The 20,212-nt window shown below is 39.2% G+C and overlaps 1 protein-coding gene across 1 annotated transcript in view; it reads left to right on the top strand.

Moving 5' to 3' along the window:
- The window catches only part of STAB2 (stabilin 2), a 104,215-nt gene that overhangs the window by 41,808 nt on the left and 42,195 nt on the right, over positions 1-20,212 (top strand). Inside the window, exons 25-36 of the mRNA XM_070946614.1 lie at positions 94-252; positions 1,989-2,084; positions 4,295-4,390; positions 6,940-6,987; positions 7,437-7,573; positions 10,346-10,460; positions 12,298-12,375; positions 14,796-14,894; positions 14,980-15,087; positions 17,678-17,809; positions 18,804-18,932; positions 19,995-20,051. Of these exons, the coding sequence (XP_070802715.1) occupies positions 94-252; positions 1,989-2,084; positions 4,295-4,390; positions 6,940-6,987; positions 7,437-7,573; positions 10,346-10,460; positions 12,298-12,375; positions 14,796-14,894; positions 14,980-15,087; positions 17,678-17,809; positions 18,804-18,932; positions 19,995-20,051 (1,254 nt within the window). The remainder of the gene's footprint in view (positions 1-93; positions 253-1,988; positions 2,085-4,294; positions 4,391-6,939; positions 6,988-7,436; positions 7,574-10,345; positions 10,461-12,297; positions 12,376-14,795; positions 14,895-14,979; positions 15,088-17,677; positions 17,810-18,803; positions 18,933-19,994; positions 20,052-20,212) is intronic.

Raw genomic sequence — 20,212 nt, 5'->3', positions numbered from 1 at the left:
ACACAATTTATATTGAGCGAGAGTACTTTCCTTTCCTCTCACTTAATTATTATGTATAAAGAGTCGCATTTACTCCCAGAAATATACTTGTAGGCAGAATGCATCAAGACCGGTCCTGGAACTCATGAGTGTGTATGCCAGCCAGGATGGACAGGAAATGGAAGAGATTGTTCTGAAATAAATAATTGCCTGCTGACAACTTTTGGAGGGTGTCACACTAATGCTACTTGCCAATACATAGGTCCAGGCCAAGTAAGTTTCCTTCTTGCTTAACTTTTTACATAATATAGATTTTATGCAGTAATAATAGACTAGGTGTCAACTTACGGATCTCAATAATGGAGAACACCCTTCTTCATGGGCTTCTTTCCAATATACTGGAAATGGAACACCAAACATTTTCCATCAGCTCTGTCAGTGGTGACTCTGATATATCTGGAGGACACAACTTTGAAGAAGGCAGTTCTATAAAGTTGGGTTTATGGTATTTGTAATAATAGTATGGTTCACTAGCATGCAGTCCATGGATAAGAAGGATACCCATTGAAGGAATTATAGTCATCCTAGAATTGCTGAAGCATTGATTGAAAACAATTGATATATTTACTATCAGCCTTATATCAACCTAGCAGGGCATCTGATAATCAGTTGTGGTGAAGATCAACTCTCTGTGTGTGTGCACATATGCAGATATATGCATAAAGAGAAAAAGAATGAATACCATCAAGCCAAACCCATAGACTCATGTAAATGAAATGACTATTTCTTGATGTGAAGACGTGATACAGAAAACATGTAAGACAGAGAGAATAGAGTAGAGTAGAGTAGAGTAGAGTAGAGTAGAGTAGAGTAGAGTAGAGTAGAGTAGAAGAGAAGAGAAGAGAAGAGAAGAGAAGAGAAGAGAAGAGAAGAGAAGAGAAAAGAAGAGAAAAGAAGAGAAGAGAAAAGAAGAGAAAAGAAGAGAAAAGAAGAGAAGAGTTGGGACCTTGGAGGTCTTCTAGTCCAACCCTGTGCCCAGGCAGGAAACCCTATATCATTTCAGACAAATGGTTGTTCAATTTCTTCTTAAAAACATCCAGTATTGGAGCATTCATAACTTCTGGAGGCAAGTTGTTCTGCTGATTACGGTAATTGTTCTGTCAGGACATTTCTTCTTAGTTCTAGGTTGCTTCTCTCCTTGATTAGTTTCCACCCATTGCTTCTTGTCCTGCCCTCAGGTGGTTTGGAGAATAGCTTGACTCCCTCTTCTTCGTGGCAGCCCCTGAGATATTGGAACACTGCTATCATGTCACCCCTACTCCTTCTTTTCATTAAACATACCCAATAGATGGTACACTGTAATTTTACCAACATGATTTTGTCTCATACATCTATCAACTGGAGTGCTGAGCAAAGAGAAGGTTTGGTGTAGTGTTATTGATTAATCAGACAATCTTATGGTGGATATGATGGACATTCAGGATCCTATACACTGAATTAGGCTTTAGAAATACATAAAGAAATAATAAGGACAATATAGTAATGAATTTTATTGACGGGATCCAAGAAACTGGCTCCTCTTCAGATTTTAGATACTGCATATTGTATCATCTGAAATGTTGGGATACTTTTCAAAAATATTGAAATATATTCACTTTAATGCAGCCTTAACAGATACATCATGAGTGGAATACCAAATAATAGAACCTGTACAAAGTATACAATAGTTGAACCTGTGCATCAGCAATCCTTGGTTCTTGCTCCTTGTATGGGATGTTCAAGTTGTCTATATAACTTAATTCTATGTTTTAGCACTGATACAATAAATGCATTGTTGAGTCAGCAGGATATTCTGAGTCAATTTCCAGCATTGTCCATTGGAATTGACAGTTGCAATACTTCATCCTAAACTTTGTTTCTTCAAAACTTTTACTGAGTCAGTGATTTATAGGAGTGAGCAAATCTATTTTAAGCACACAAATGTATTCCTTATTTTCTATGTAACACAGAATGATTGTGAATGTAAGGAAGGATTCCGGGGCAATGGATATGAATGTGAACCAATAAACTACTGTTTGGAACAAAACTGGAAATGCCATCCATTGGTGAGTTATTCATTTGGATTGGTTTATAAAAGGTCTAAAATTCTCCGTAACTTTATTGTTGAATTGAACAATATTGAAATAAACTTTAGCTTGTGACTGGAGATCAAGTAGTCTTTTGGGATCCCCAAATGGGATGCTTAAATTGTCTAATCTTTACAACCCAATTATATGTTTTAGCACTTATATTTTTAAAAAATTGGAATGCTAGTAATGCCATGGAGACAGTTCTGATTTCTAACCAGTTGATATTATGAGTCATTTACTCGAGCAATCACTTGGCCTACTTTATGAAGATGCAGAATTAACCCTCATCCCAAAAGGCTATCACTTGCAGATCCCCACTGGACAACCTCCTGATTGGAATTCTTTAGATAGGTTTGTTCCTCCTATCATCCCCACATATTCATATCTCAGTGTCTTCTTGGCAATAAGCAATGGTTCAGCTTGCAGATGAGCTTAGTGCAATGCTCTGAGGGTTGGACCTCAGCTCAGGAGAGGTCATCTCAAATTTGAAAGTGTATCTTGGCAAACCAAGCAGTTTCTCTCAAACTCAGAAAACAATTTGCTTTTCAAATGTGATCCAGGAATATGATAGATCCAGATATCTCTCCAACTTTCTACCAGTTTCACATTTCTTAACTGTGTATAATCAACTCTAGCTGTGGCATCAAAGTCACCCTAAATGGATTTGTCACTTCTCTAATGGATTTGTCTCTCCTCTGAGAATCTTGTACCAGAGTTGCATTCACACAAAATGAATGCCAGATTGGCAAAGAAAGTCCTTTTTTCTTGTAGAAACTATTTATACAAAACGAGATGATAGCTTTCACAGGACACAGTAAGTGTATCATACTGAAAAATCTAATAAATAAATTACCGTATTTTTCAGAGTATAAGACGCACCTTTTCCCCCCCCTAAAAGAGGCTGAAAATTTGGGTGTATCTGATACTCTGAATGTAGCTTTTTCGAAGCTTTTTTTCAGCCCTAATGAGGCGCTATCAAGGCACTAGGGAGTGAAGCATCTCCATACTTTGCTCCAATTCTCAGCTGTTCTTTAGAAGCTTTTTTCAGTCTTAACTAGGCACTAGCTGAGTGAAGCGATCTCCCCCCTCCCCCTCCCCCTGCTTTGCCTGCATTTGTCATTGCTGATTCCTCTCAACTGGGCCTTAGAAGCTGTTTTTTATCGCCAAGGAGGGGATAAAAAACCAGCAAACTAATGTGCTGAAGCTGACCAGACTAAGGACGCTAGTCAGATGAATACCTGGTAGGCAGATTTTTCCCCTATTTTCCTCCCCAAAAACTAAGCTGCGTCTTATACTCCAGTGCGTCTTATACTCCAAAAAATATGGCATATTAGCAAGTAATTCTTGCAATGAAAACAATTAATTCCTCTATTTGAATTTTTTTTTAAAATTGTGTTGCAAATGCTTTGATCCTCAAAGTCTTGTAGTTAATTGCATTATGATTTAGTCACAAGCATGTAAATAAGCACACTTGAGTCTTTCAACAAAAGACTTATAAGAGCCTTGGTGGTGCAGCAGACTAAAGCACTGTTAAGTAACACCAGCTGCCTGCAATTACTGCAAGTTCAAATCTCACCAGGCTCAAGGTTGACTCAGCCTTCCATCGTTTCGAGGTAGGTAAAATGAGGACTCGGTTTGTGGGGGCAATAAGCTGACTTTGTATAAAAAAGAACACCACTTGGGGGGAGGGGGCGAAGGCCCTACTAAGCAGGTTTATACAAAAGTATGAAGGCTATTGCTTAACGCATTGTAAGCCGCCCTGAGTCTCCGGAGAAAGGGCGGCATATAAATCGAACCAATAAATAAATAAATAAATAAATAAATAAATAAATAAATAAATAAATAAATAAATAAATAAATAAATAACAGAAACATGGCCATCAACAGAAGCCTTAGCAGCTCTGCTACACATGGGTTGTCTTCACGGGTGGTTCTACTTACCTTTACTACCGGTTCACAATGGGCCGCACGGGGCATGCGCAGAAGCGTTTTGATGATGTCAGGGTCAGTGGGCGGAGCCTCCCGCTGGTTTTACTACTGGTTTTATAGAACCGGTGCGAACTGGGGGCAACCCACCACTGGTTATCTTGTATGTTGCAAACCACATCACACCAAGAATTCATAGGCACAAATGTTTATCTTATTATATAACTTACTATAATAAATGTTTAATTTATTCCCCATAGGCAGTTTGTCAGCTCACAACTTCTGGAGTCTGGAAATGTGTGTGTTCAAGGGGATACGAGGGAGATGGCAGTATATGCTATGGCAACATTGTGGATGTGAGTAAAGACTCTTTAAGTGATCTTTTTTATTATTTTTATTTATTTATTTGTCAAGAATGTATTAGGTAATTTATATAATTATAAGCATGAATTGAATACATAAAATAGGTACAAGTAGAGGAAACATTAGGACAGGGACAGTAGGCACTCTGGTGCTCTTATGCACGCCCCTTACAGAGCTCTTAGGAATGGGGTGAGGTCAACAGTAGACAGTCTTAGGTTAAAATTGTTGTTATTGTCCATCACACAGTCAAGAAGCTGTTTAGACTGCATTTGGCCAGTCCTTCCCATGGAACTGGGACAGATAGATTGTTGTATGATAGTGTTAAAGGTATCATTGCAAGATGTAAGTTGTTCCAAGTAAAGTTGCCTTTTGCAATTGACTGACAAGTATTTTGTCAATACTGATAGCATTCAAGTGGGGTTCCACATATTTAGAGATGATGACTATGATGATGATGATTACATATACAACACATGAAATCACAGCTGCCAATTCTTTAGCTGGTGTTGGCCTTCATTCACATGGAATTCTTCCTAAGAACATAGGACGTACTAATAGATCATAGTATATATGCAGATCCAGGCAGTATGGCCTTTTACTGTTGAAAGATGGCAATGTGGTCAATGTACAGATTTTCTAAGTACCATTCAAGGTTTTTTGGTATGGCACCTAGTGTGCCAATAACCACTGGGCTCACCAACCGGTTTATGACCTAGTCCAGTGATGGTTAATCTTTTCAGCACCGAGTGCCGAAACTGGAGCTTGCACACGCTGGAACCTGGAAGAGCAACTGGTGACTGCGCGTGTGTCCACAAAGAGTCTTTCTAATTCAATTTTCAGAACTTGATACTTTGTGATCTTCTCCAAATCTTTGTCTGTATTCTACTATTCCCACATCAATTATTCATACTTTCTTCTTTTCAAAATTACATCTGGTGTATTACGCAGCAAGACTTTATCCGTTTGTATTTGGAAATCCTACAATATTTTAACCTGTTCATTTTCTACTACTTTTTCAACTATATGTTCCCACCTAGTTGTTATTCTTATTTGAATAAATAGGATCAGATTAGGTATTCAACACTATTGCATATAACTACCATGTTTTCCCGAAAATAAGACCCTTTCTTATATTTTTTTGAACCCTGAAATGAGCGCTTGGCCTTATTGCCATGCGCTCAAAAGCCCAATTGGGATTATTATCAGGGGATGTCTTATTTTGGGGAAAACAGGGTAGCATATGCTTGGTGTTTTTATTACTCCCTATAAACTTTTATTATACCAAGAATATATTGGTGGATTGCCTCAATTATCCACGAGGAGTGAATTATGTATAACAATTAGAGTCCCATATCTCTCATATTTTTTTATAGTCATGACTCAAGATCAACCAGCTACAGATTTATTTGCAAAATTGAAGAATGCCCTTTACGAGAGCATCAGTACAGAGACCTGCCACAGTACCAATTCTCCCATGGGCATTTCCTTATGAGAACATTTCTTTAAAATTTCGTCCCATACCCAGTAATAACAAGACGTATCACTAAAATCTGCCAACACTGCAACAAATAATAAGCTTTTGATATCACCTGCCCCACATTCTAGATCTCCTTTCCATGCTTCAGGTAGCATTTCATCATTCAGATCATCAGTCATTGCAAATTATGGCATAGAGCAGGGGTCTCCAATCTTGGCAACTTTAAGACTTGTAGACTTCAACTCCCACAATTCCTCAGCCAGCTTTGCTGGCTGAGGAATTCTGGGAATTGAAGTCCACAATTATTAAAGCTTCTTTTATCTCTAACATTAGAGCTGCACTCAGTGAAGGAAATGGTCACTCCAACTATAGAAGTTTGGAGTTTTGCACTGTGTCATGTACATGTGATCTTATCTGTTGAGCTTTCTCTGTCATTATTGTGTGGATGCATATAGACGTGGCCCTGCTATTAGATGCACCATTATAATACCTGCTTTTTCAACAATAAGTGACATATTGTTACACATCAACCAATGTTTTGTAGAAACCAAAAATTTTGAAGAACCTGTAACTGTGTTTTTCAAGTAAATATCTGACTATTCAGATATTTACTCAATGAGTAGACTGATGGGTCACTCATCAACCATTTACAGGCAGTCATATACTAAAAATTTGCTTGTTGCAGGAACTGAGGTAAATAATGGGGGTCTTTTCAGGCATGTGCAATGTGTCTACCGAAATGCAGTTGAGTTCTAGAATGTGTCAATAATGTCTATACAGATACAGGAATGAGTGAGCTATATGAGTGAGTGCCTATAAAGCCATCCAGAGAATACCACAGCTCTAGGTAAGAAATAGTTCTTGTGGGGGGGAGGAATTCTTTCTTAGACCTTAGGATTTTAGTGATCCAGATGTTTCCTGAATTGAACTCAACTGTATGTACAAAGGAAGATTCTACCAAAGCATCAGGAAGCCATTTGTTATAAACCTTTATGCATACCAAGTACATCACTGAATAATGATAATAATAACTGCTAATAGTAATTTATTTTTTCCCCTGTTCAGGAATTGACTTCTCTGTCTGGCACAGCTGGCTTTAATGAATGGTTTAATGTGAGTAACTCTTCAAAACTACTAAGAAAGGGACTGATGGTGCAAACCTGTTATGTATGTAAATCTCCTTGAGTTCAATGACTCTATTTCCTATAGGAGTTTGCAATCTTAGTGGCAATTTGACTAATAGTTTTTACAATACATTATCTCTCTTCCAAAGATGATATAATCACTTGTCAAGATGTAAGGTTTTCCGACATTTAATAAAATTAAATATAATAATCAAAATTATTGTAAAAACAACCTCAACTGCTTGACATTGATACTTTGCTTCTAAAAAGGTCTCATTGCTTTTTAGAATTCTCAACATTCAACTGCTGTTGTAGTTTTGAAGTCCTTTCCTTTTTATCTTACTACTGCATAATAATTTTAAAAAATTGGAATCCTCCTGGCCTGTAGGGGAAAAAAATCAGTTAGTAATAACAATGCATTTTATTCTGTGCCTCCAGACAGCTGCAATAAGAACTCTGCTGACAGATAGGAGCAATATAACCATCCTTGCACCTTCTCTCCAAGCTATTCAAAACTTGGATCAATATACATCTGCTTTTTGGACATCCCAAAATAACATTCTGTTCCTAACCAAGTATGTTAAAGTATTTTGGTCATAATTATTGTTCTGTTTATTTCATATATATAGTTTGAAATTCCTTTATACTGTACAGAGATCTTAATTTTTATAACACATTTGTCTGCAAGGTCATCACTCAAGTTGTACATTAGCAAAAGAGGAGCTGAAGGTGAAAAGTTGTGACATACCTAAGAAAATAGTTCTAAAATACTTTTTAGGTCTTAAACCTTTGTTTACATCCTGATGTAAAGAATTTAATTTAATGTAAATTTCATGTGAATTTAATTTAATTTAAAGAGCCGAGGTGGCGCAGTGGTTAGAGTGCAGTACTGCAGGCTATTTCTGCTGACTGCCGGCTGACTGCAAATTTAGCAATTTAAATCTCACTGGCTCAAGGTTGACTCAGCCTTCCATTCTTCTGAGGTTGGTAAAATGAGGACCCAGATTGTTGGGGGCAATATGCTGACTCTGTAAACCGCTTAGTTAGAGAGCTGTAAAGCCCTGTGAAGCTGTATATAAGTCTAAGTGCTATTGCTATTGCTATTAAAGGATTTAGGCATCACCTGTGGTCAGCATCTAAAGATTTATCACAAGAGGTGGCATCATCTGTTGATCTTTACCAATCTTTAATATTGGAATGTGAAATATTGGAATGCAAAACCATCAGAATATCCTTCAGCAAGAGACTAAACTGAAAAGTCAGGAAAAAAAACAATTTTGAATTCTTACCATGAAATCTACAGGTTCATGAAATGATTAGGAATCCTGAAGGTCAAGCCAAAAAAAAACCCTTTTCTTTTTTTTTTCATTGTATTTGAACCCAAAATTCAATTTCATAACATTAGCAAAACTGTATTTGTTTTTCTCCCCTGGGTGAGTGGGGAGATAACTACTATATTTACTTCAGATTTAGAAGGTTCTGGTTCTGGGAGGAGTTATGTTGCTATGAATGCCTTGTGCCACTTAATTTGTTTTTTGTCTTTTTATATCAGAGGTATGCTTTCAAGCCTCTTGGTGATTCGGTGATGCAGTAGGACAGCAGCTGAGAAGCAACCCATATTTTAACAGCTCAGATGTCTCTTTCTATGTTTCCCTGAACATTCATTATTCATAAATGAACATTCAGTTCATTTATTAGCTTGCTGGCATCAAACAACAAAGTGCTGGATTAAGATCCAGTTTCAAGATTCCCTTTAACCACAAGTAGCACGCAGAGCCATATCGGTGGGCACGTGAGCATTGCTCTAGTTCAGCTGCAGTGCGAATGCGCACACTGGCCACCTGATTTTCAGACCTTTTGCGCCCACTGGAAGTCGGGAAACAGGCTGTTTTCAGCCTCCAGAGGGCCTCTGGGGGAGTGAGGAAGGCCTGTTTTTTTGCCCTCCCCAGGCTCCAGAGGCTTTCTGGAGCCTGGGGAGGGCGAAAACAGCCTTCCCCACCCCCCCAGAGGCTGGAAACAGCCCGGGACACATTGAATTATGTATATGGGCACGTATGCGTGTGACCCCTCCACACTCCCCGCTTAGCCACCACTGACCTATACCATTCCACACAAATGGCTGTCCAGCCTCTTCTTAAAAGCCTCCAGTGATGGAGCATCCACAACTTCTGAAGCAAGCAGTTTCATTGGTTAATTGTTCTCACTGTTACGAAATTTTTCCTTGGTTCTAAATTGGATCTCCTCTTGATAAGTTTCAATCCATTATTTCTTGTCCTGCCCTCAGGTGCTTTGGAGAAAAGGTTGACCTCTCTTTTCTGTGACAGCCCCTCAAATATTGGAAGACTGCTATCATGTCACCCCTACTCCTTCTCTTTGTTAGACTAGACATACCCAGTTCCTGCAACTGTTCATTGTATGTTTTAGCCCTTAGCCCCTAATCACCATTTTTGCACTTTTTCTAGAATCTTGGCATCTTTTTTTATATGGTGGTGACCAAAATTGGATGCAGTATTCCAAGTGTGGTCTTACCAAAGCAGTATAAAGCAATACTGACACCTCAGATCTTGATTCAAATCTCTGTTGATATACCCGAGGACTGCATTGTCTCTTTTGGAAGCTGTAGCACACTGCTGATTTATACTTAAATGGTTATCTACTAGGACTCCTCTCACAGTAAACAGATGCTACCTATTCTATATATGTATGGGTTTTCTTGCCTAAATGTAAAACATTACTTTTGTCACTATTGAATTGCATTTTATTAGATAGGGCCCAGTATTCAAGTCCGTCAAGATCCCCCTTGATGTCACCCAAAGCTCCCTCACAGGATTGTTTTTGTGGGGGTTCAAGAGAAAAGACTTCCCCATACACGTTGCTTTGAGATCTCAGAGAGAAAAATCAAGATTCAGTGTGGCATAACAATTAAATATTAACAATGAAAGAAACTTATGGTAGGATATAAATACCATAGCAACTGGAAAAACAAAACTAAATGAAATAAAATGAAAAGAACAAAGCATGATCAAGAAGGTGAAATCAAAAAAGATCTGGCATTGCACAGAAAAGATGTGAATGTTTACTTGAAAATATAATAGTGGAATCAACTACTTACCTTCCATATGCTTGTGAAATCATTTATGGCAAGGAACTACATAGTAGGGGGCCCCATTTACAGAAAAGACTTTACCACCTAGGTAGATGAACATATTTACAGATATTTATATGCTGGAGATGATTATGGTTTGATTAGTGCTGTTGTAAACTGTGAATTGGTCCCACACTAACAGTTTTGGATTCTATAAGCAAATCAATACTTTACATCATTTAAATATGCTTTCTCCCATTAGGCATCACATATTAAATGGAACATACAGAATTGAGGATCTCCAAACTCTGTCACAGTCTAATGGATTTGCAAGGACATTGCAGGACAACTTCCTAACATTGTCTGAAAGAAACGGGGTACGTTGGACATTATGCTACAACCCATCACTTTAGAGTATTCATCACATATGTGCTAAGAAAAGATACACTGAACTTGTGTTCTCTGGAATTTAAACATGTTTTTCCAAAGAGCCAAAATGAGAAATCTTCTGCAGGCTGAAATGTGACATTGAGATCATAGTATGACAGAGCTGAAACTGGTTTTCCCCAAAAGATAATTATTATTTTTTGTACTTTTTCCTCCTGTTGAAAACCACAGATGAGTGTTACATTGAGTAACTCAAAGTACATGTTACCAACAGGCCCAATCTTGTAATCTCAGGTGAGAAAGGATGAAGAGTGGTTTCGTTCCATACATCTAGGGTTAACGTTAATATATTAGAGAATTTGGGTTGCCAGATCCTGGATGCAAAAACCAAGATGACAATTAAATGGCAGCAAAATTTGCAGAATTTTTACCATTAATCTATAAAAGGAACAAATGGCTTAAAATGGAAAATTGCAAATAGAAGAGAATATTTCAATTGTACAGCTAAATGTCTACAGAGATTCTCAATCATCCATGTCATGTCCCAAATATGCTTTTTTTAAAAAGGCAATTGGGCTTTCTTGGTTTTTTTTTTTCCTTTGAAAATGTTTTGCTTCTCATCCAAGAAGCTTCTTTAGTTCAAGAGAAAAAGTCAGTTGCCTTTTGAAAAAAGCACCTTTGGGATAGTTGGATTGCACCCAGAGGGAACTGCAAGTGTTTTTTTCAATTTTTATTGGTTTTACCACAACAACACAACACAACATACAAAACACAAACACATAATATGTGTTTCTTTTTATATATCAGTTTCATTCCTCTTACTTTCTACTATATACATTCCCCATTTTTCCCATCCTTTATTATCATTATCTTTATCATCCCTTTATTTTTAATTTTCTTCATTTACAATATTTTGTACATTTGTCACCTTCTTCTCTCCATTGTTTATTCACATTTACTTTCCCTAATCTCGAACTGCAAATGTTAAGCAGAGTTTGTGTGATGACCCAGGGCATGGCACAGAAATAACACAAACAACTGGCAGTTCAAACTGTGGAGCCCCTTTATTGCTCCAAATTTCCCCAAATGCTGCCAGGTTTCTGGCAAGTCCCAGAGCAGAGTGATAACTAACCCCCACACAAACCTCAAGCAGCCTCTGATTGCAATTAGTCCAGCCCAGCACTGGGTACACCAGGGCTGCACAGCAATAAATCCAGCAGGGCAAAGTAAGGAGTTCAGGAAGCAAAAGATCCAGGTAATTAGTCCAGAACACCAGAAAGAATGCAAGGACTCTTGGAAAGTTCAAATGTCAGCACTCAACACTTCAGGAATTCAGCATTTGTTCCCGACAAATGCCTCTCCCCACAGCATCTCCTTAAGTGTCATTCCCAGGTGTGCCTTGTAAAGATGGATGGGACACTCTTCTCCCAAGCAGCCTGCTCAGTCTGCGCTGTTCACACCTTCTCTCCACTTTCCGAGCTCTTGGATCAGGAGGGGATGGTCCTTGATCCTCGCCTGAGCTCTGTCTCTCATGTTCATCCTGCTCCTGTTCCTACCTGTCTAGAAGCTGTCCTAATCCTGAAAGGCCCTGGCCTTCCCCATTTTCTTCCAAAGACAACAAAGTTGCCCCCTCAATCTCTGTCAGCTCAGGTTCCAGCTTGTCTTCCCCCGGAGATTCAGGCTCCGATGGAGGCATGACAGTTTGCTAACAAAAGTCTGGACTAGAGTACCCTTGGAAAAAGATAGTTTATATTTAGTCATTCTTTACTAGAAATTCAGCAAATTATATGCATCTTAAATAAGCCACTTTTGTCCTCTCTTTTTCAGAATGTTTTAATTGATGGTGCTAACATAGTATCTGGTGATATCGCAGCCACAAATGGGATTATTCATATAATAGATAAGGTATTATCAATATTTTTTTTCTTAAATGCCCCCAAGTTATTTTGTCCTTCCAACTGGGAGAACATTCTGTAGTTTTTATTTATTTATTTATTTATTTATTCGAATTTCTATACCGCCCTTCTCCTTTCGGACTCAGGGCGGTGAACAGCCAGATAAAAAACATCTATACAAACATCACAGTTAAAAAATAAAGTTAAAATAATTTATAAATTTGGCCCATAATTTAAAACTTGTCAATTAAAATAAATATTAAAATTTTTAAAACTAACCCTAAAATCAGGACAGACCGGCTAGCTGAAAAAATAAGTTTTTAGGGCCCGACGAAAAATCCGGAGGTCGGAGATCACTCGTATCTCTGGGGGTAGATTGTTCCATAGGGTAGGTGCCACCACAGAGAAGGCTCTCCTCCTCGGGGTCGTCAGCCGGCATTGTCTGGCCGACGGCACCCTGAGGAGGCCCTCTCTGTGGGAGCGAACCGGCCAGTGGGAGGCTATTGGTGGCAGAAGGCGGTCCCGTAAGTACCCTGGCCCTAAGCCATGGAGCGCTTTAAAGGTGATCACCAACACCTTGAAGCGCACCCGGAAGTCCACCGGAAGCCAATGCAGCTCGCGCAGGAGAGGAGTCACATGGGAGCGCCCCGTCGCTCCCATAATCCCCCGCGCAGCCGCATTCTGCACCAGTTGGAGCCTCCGGGTGTACCCCAAGGGGAGCCCCATGTAGAGAGCGTTACAATAGTCCAGACGAGAAGTGACGAGTGCTTGAGTGACCATGCGTAGGGAGTCCCGGTCCAGAAAGGGGCGCAACTGGCGTATCAGGCGAACCTGACAAAAAGCCCCCCTGGCCACGGCTGTCATATGCCCTTCTAAAGACAGCCGCGCATCCAGGAGGACACCCAAGTTGCGGGCCCTCTCTGTGGGGGCCAATGATTCGCCCCCAATAACCAGCGATGGCATCAGCTGGCTATACCGGGACGCCGGCAACCACAGCCACTCGGTCTTGGAAGGGTTGAGTCGAAGCCTGTTTCTCCCCATCCAGACCCGCACGGCCTCCAGGCACTGGGACATCACTTCCAAGGCATCATTGGGATGGTCTGGGGTGGAAATGTACAGCTGAGTATCATCAGCGTACTGATGGAACTCCACCCCAAAACCACGGATGATCTCACCCAGCGGCTTCACATAAATGTTGAACAGGAGGGGCGAGAGGACCGACCCTTGCGGCACCCCACAAACAAGGCACCTTGGGGTCGACCACTGCCCCCCTATCAACACAGATTGCGACTGGTCGGAGAGATAGGAGGAGAACCACCGCAGAACGGTGGCCCCCACTCCCAGTCCCTCCAGCCGGCGCAACATGATACCATGGTCGATGGTATCAAAAGCCGCTGAGAGGTCTAATAGGACCAGGATAGAGGAATAACCCCTATCCCGGGTCCTCCAGAGATCATCCACCAACGCGACCAATGCCGTTTCCGTGCTGTACCCAGGTCTGAAGCCGAACTGGAGCGGATCCAGATAGACAGCTTCATCCAGGTACTGGGGAAGCTGTCGCGCCACCACACTCTCAACAACCTTCGCAATAAAGCGAAGGTTGGAGACTGGACGATAGTTAGCCAAAATAGCCGGATCCAGGGATGGCTTCTTGAGGAGAGGCCTCACCACCGCCTCTTTCAAGGCGGCCGGCAGGACACCCTCGCTCAAAGAAGCGTTAATAATCCCCTGGAGCCAGCCTCGTGTAGCCTCCCGGGAAGCCAACACCAACCAGGAGGGACACGGGTCCAATAAACATGTGGTTGCGTTCAGTCGTCCCAAGATCCTGTCCACGTCCTCGGGAGCCACAGGATCGAACTCCTCCCAGATAACACTCTCAAGGCCTGCCTCAGTCATCTCATCTGAACTAACCCAGTCGGCGGCCAAGTCTTCCCGAATCTGTGTTATTTTATCATCCAGATACTGTACAAAATCCTCAGCTCGGCCCTATTTGCTATAATGTTTGGTAATATTTTTACTTCTAATTTAGTACTGCCTGATTGTGAACTGTGATTTATTTTCCCCCTTCCACTAGCAGAACTTTAGTAAACCATGTAAAATACTATGTTAAAATCATGATATTCTTTGACCAAAGTTCATGCCTATTATTACCCAACCCATTTTGTTAGGAATTTGGCATTTGTACAAAACTGTTCTGTTTTGGGATGAAGTGAACCTTTGTCCTTCTCTGTCTGGAAATCAAGGGACAATTTTTATCCATAGCAGCACTTTCATTTTGCTAAATTCAGAATATTTTTTAAAAAAATCTCTTGAATGACAAATATATACCGAATATACATTATTTCTTTTCCTATATTATTTGATAGGTTGGACCCTACTGCAGCAAAATGAATTGTCTGAATCTGACCTTGTGTGTTTTTGTGTTTGCAGGTTCTGGCACCTCTCAGAGGACTAAGTGGCTCTTTGCCAAAACTGCTTCCTCGCTTAGAACAGATGCCAGACTACTCCATTTTCAAGAACTATATCATTGTAAATCCTCAGGTTCTTATTCAAATTACCATGTATTAAACAAACAAACTTGTTTCATAATTTTGCATTTGTTTTTCCATAACAGCACTACAACCTGGCAAATGCAATCGAAGCTGCTCGTGAGTACTCGGTTTTCGCTCCAAGTAATAACGCCATTGAAAGTTATCTGAAAGAAAAACAGTCAGCATCTCTAGTAGGTATTAACTCCCAAGACTTTCCTTAAGAAAATATATGTAACTGAGATTTATTTGTTAACTGTCCGATGGCTCAGAGCAAAAGTGAAATCATGGCAGTACTGGTGAACATTCTGGCATAAGAATCTCTGAGATTCTGTGATTCTAACTAAGCAGTGTCCAGGTGAGATGCATTAACCCTGCCTATCTAAACTGACTGACTAACTGAACTATGGCTTTGCTTTGGAACTCCATACAGGTAGTCTTCGACTTATAACCATTGGTTTAATACTGTCCAAAGTTACAAGGGCACTGAAAAAAATGTGACTTATGACTGTTTTTCATACTTACAAACTGTTGCAACATCCCCGTGGTCACATGATCAAAATTTGGATGTTTGGCAACTGGTTCATATTTTTGAACCATGTGATCATGTGATCATCTTTTGCGACCTTCTGACAAGCAAAGTCAATGGAGAAGCCAGATTTATTCAACATCCATGTTATTCCCTTAACTGCAGTGAATCACTTAACAACTCTGGCAAGAAAGTTCATAAAATGGGGCAAAATTCACTTAACAACTGTCTCATTTAGCAACATAAATTTTGGGCTTGATTGTGGTCATCAGTCAAGGACTATCTGTCATGATCTCTAATTTGTCTTTGACTCTTTGATATTGGGCCCAAATAAAATTAGCATGACAAGGCACCTTTCTGCAGCCAACAAGCATGTTGTTATTAATTTGCCAGAAGAGGTAGATCACTTCGTTCTTTTCTATTTCTGGATTGCCGAAATTCTGTATCAGAATGAACCCAAATGAATTGATTCATGAATAAATTATAAGAGGATGTTAAGATAGATAAATAGAATTAAAGGAGGTATTCAAAATCCAGAATAGATGGTGATTGAACAGAGAAATCTGTCACCATTCAATAAAACAAGCCAGGAGCATTATAGAAATGGCTAGTTTATATTATTAAAAAAAAGTTGTGATTTGATATTAATGCCTTATTTTACTGCAGCAGTGAGAGTTGGAAGTCAATGCTTCTTTTTCTTTTTCCTAATCTTTCCTCACTCTTCTTCCCCTTCCCACCACCACCCTTCTTCCCCATTGTTTTCCTATTTTCTTTTGTATTTTGTATCTTATTTTATCTTATAACTTAGGGGTGTCCAACTCGCATCATCACAGCAGCATCATGTGGCATATTGTGACTTTTTCCCCACTTCTCTAAACCAGGCATGGGCGTGGCCAGCGCATGACATATCCAGCCCACAGGCCATGAGTTTGTCAGCCCTGTTATAACTCAATAAAAATGTTAACTAAAAAAAAAAACCAGGAGCAGTGCAACAAAGTGATAACTGAGTTTGTGATTATTAACCAAATCACTTATTCTTCTAAAAGTAACTTCCTCTTTGCTTTTATAAAATATGAATGAGCAAATAGTAAATTAATACATTAGGGGCCTCCACAGTGTATGGTTAAAAAAAAGATCAAGATGGTGGCCACAACAATGCTGTCAAAACTCGTATCTGTTTTTTATGTGACACCTATATAAAAGGGACGCGGTGGCTCAATGGCTAAGATGCTGAGCTTATCAATCAAAAGGTCGGCAGTTCAGTGGTTCGAATCCCTAGTGCCGCGTAATGGGGTGAGCTCCTGTTACTTGTCCCAGCTTCTACCAACCTAGCAGTTTGAAAGCAAGTAAAAAATGCAAGTAGAAAAATAGGGACCACCTTTGGTGGGAAAGTAACAGTGTTCCGTGCGCCTTTGGCATTTAGTCATGCCGGCCACATGACCACGGAGACATCTTCGGACAGCACTGGCTCTTCAGCTTTGAAACGGAGATGAGCACCGCCCCCTAGAGTCGGGAACAACTAGCATATATGCGCGAGGGGAACCTTTACCTTTACCTTTATATAAAAATAGATGGACCTTTGATTACACCATTGTGGACCCACTACTCTCAAACTCAGTGTATCTGAATAAAAATGAAGACAGAACACAGGAGGCCTTAGAATCAAATGCAAGTCCTGTTTCTATTTAAATCCAAAAGAAATGTAGAGTCTGCCTTCTAGAGGAAAAATCATACAGATGAGGAAAAACCTCTTAATCGTTTCCCTTCTACAGTTTTTCTGATAAAAGGGCAAAAGAGCTTTTTACCCTATTGTTGTCACTCTGCCAAATATAGTGGGAAGCAAGTATGGAAGAAATTGTAAGCCTATGAATAGGATCTGGCATTTATGTTTTGTACATATTTAAATTCCGAATAGGCTTTTTTTTTTTCAGAAAGTTCCTGCTAGAGATATAATTAATATAATCTATGATCTGCACGTTTTATTCATTGGAGTCTTTAAATAGGGGCTTGTAATTTAAAAAATTATAAATCCTATTTAGCAGATAATCCAGAAAGTGTGTTCATGTTGTAAATTATGATCTCTCTATCATGACACCATAAGCCTGCTCTCTTTTTAAATTAAAATCCTTACATCCAGTCAAAAGGTAATTAGTAATAACATCTTCTGGCTGTTGACAACCAACTTTTTATTAGAAAAATTGGACATTTGACACCCTGCTAAAGTATTCAACAATCACTATTCCCGGAAACCACAGGATGAAGATCAGATCCGGTATCATATTATCCTGGGAGAGAAGCTCTTGAAAAATGACCTGCATATTGGGATGTTCAAGACAACCATGCTTGGATTGTCCTTCAGAGTAGGATTCTTCAGTCATGATGGTCAGGTGAAGCCAGTATTCATTATCATGGCATTTGCTGTAATTTATTTATCTAACATCTGCTTTTAGAAAAGATTTACATTGGCTTAATTGACTGTGTCAGAAAAATCCCATTGGTTTCAGTAAGCAGGATTTTAAGCTAAACTCCCCAAGAGGATGTCCTAATATAAATGTATTTGTGCTCTCAGTTAATGAGGCAACTCATCAGATGTAAACATTAAATGTGTGCATTAAGTGCTGGATTTGAGGGAGAACTCAGAAAGTAGGATTGAGAACAAATGAATCAACATTAATCTTTGGCTTTAACTAGGAGTTATCTCTTTAATGTCTCTTTGTTGCTTATTCCAAGACTGTATTTTTGAAGTGGGATAGTAATTTTTTTTTTTGCCCAAACAGTCAAAATCAAACCTTCCATGTCTGTTGCTTTCCAGACATGATGAAATATAAGCCCATCATTCTACCCAGCGTGATTATTAGTAATCAGTTCCAGAGATCTACTCTAAAGACTAGATTTTTAAAAGAGACAGCAGCATCCATAAGATCTTACTACTTTGATGATGAAAAAAAATGAAAAAAATGTTGTGATATTACAACACATGCTTTGCTAGGAGACCATTGTCACCTTCAGAATATACTTAGAAAAGGTGTGAGTCTTGCGTTGCAACTCTTCTTACAACAGTCTGATTCTCCTTATCCCGCCCATGGATGATGCTGTTCAGAGAACCAGCTGCACAATGATAACCAAGTTTTATTTTCATGGTTTAATCATATGCAGTTTAGTCATAAGATCAGAAATAAATAAAATCTGCTCTTAGAGATATACAATGGTTTGAATAAGATGTAAATTTTGCAACTGGAGACTTTCAGATCAAGGTTTTAGAATGCAGTTTGGTCCTTTATTAAACATATTGGCTGAATAAAATGGGGAGGGGAGTAAATGTTATACAAGCTATATTTTTATAAGCAATGTCTCTCACATGTGTTAACATTTTGTGCACAGCTCTACATAAATGAGGCACCTATAAATTACGCAAATGTTGCAACAGATAAAGGAATAATCCATGGACTGGGAAGTGTAATGGAAATTGTAAAGAACAGATGTGATATTAATGATACTGTGATTGTAAATGTAAGTTGTGTGCTTCTGAACATGCATTGCATTTTTAATTAATGTGTACTGAAAAAAATACCAATCAATATATACTTAAAATGTAATGATTCTTGGCTTGTACTAAATATTAATGACATATATTGCAATTAGCATTATAATAGCACAGCTGTCTAACACAAGCAATCCAGAACTTTCTATTAAAATGGTTTTATCTAGTTTCTGTAATAGATACATATAACAATAACAGAATAACAGAGTTGGAAGGGACCTTGGAGATCTTCTAATCCAACTCCCTACTCAAGCAGGAGAGCCTATACAATTCCAGACTAGTGACTGTCCAGTCTCTTTTTAAAAGCTTCCAGTGATGGAGCAACCATAACTTCTGAAAGCAAGACATTCCAGTGGTTAATTGTGGGTTAACCAGTGGTTAATTAACACTTGGGGGAATGGCTCCAACAGATCTCAGGAAAAGCATCAGAGTTTTCTGTCCAGAAGAGTGCAGTACAGCTAAGATAATATACAGAACCTTCAAGCTCCCAGGCCTCTGGCAGAGGACCTGAGATTGAGGAGGAAACATATCACCCATAGGAGGTCATGGGCTACAGGTTGGGGACTCCCACCATAGCAAACTCAAGTCTATCTATTTGCCTGTCAGGACTCCCAGATTTTCCATCTCACACTGTTCATTTTGCAAGATGTTCAGGACATCATTTATCATTCCCTCTTGTACAGCCTCACAACAATCTATTATGGATCAAGATTGAAAGGAAGTGCTTGGGCCAGTATCACAGTTTTTCCCTGTGACTCTCAAGTATCATCTTTCCTCCACTGATTTTATTTTTGTTTGAGCAGCAGATGCCAAAATAAGAGACACAAAAGAAATGAAATGGGAATGCAATTTATATTCAAACCACAGAGCAAAGTCATCTTGGGGAATAATTGTAAGAAAGATAAGGAAAGCAAATTAATCGAGGAAATAATTAAAGCTTCTCTGAATATGTAAGATCTCTTATGCTTATCTGGCAATACAGAAATGATTTCTGGATCTACCATTTGGCAAATGTGTGTTTTCTTTTTAAGGGAAAGTGTGTACCCTGCTCACAGATATCTAGCTGCCCTACTGGAAGTGTAAAAATTGTAAGTATTTGAGAATGAAATTGCTAGAAATAGGGAGCAGTAGGTGAGTGCTAGTGCGGTGCAGTGATTAACGCACTGGCCTAGAAACCAAGAGAGAATAGAATAGAATAGAATAGAATAGAATAGAATAGAATAGAATAGAATAGAATAGAATAGAATAG

This window comes from Pituophis catenifer, unplaced genomic scaffold (genome assembly GCF_029215685.1).
Source record: "Pituophis catenifer annectens isolate HBS135680 unplaced genomic scaffold, rPitCat1.0.hap2 SCAF_7, whole genome shotgun sequence".
Lineage (NCBI taxonomy): Eukaryota > Metazoa > Chordata > Lepidosauria > Squamata > Colubridae > Pituophis > Pituophis catenifer.
This window is presented reverse-complemented; position numbering and strand designations above follow the sequence as displayed.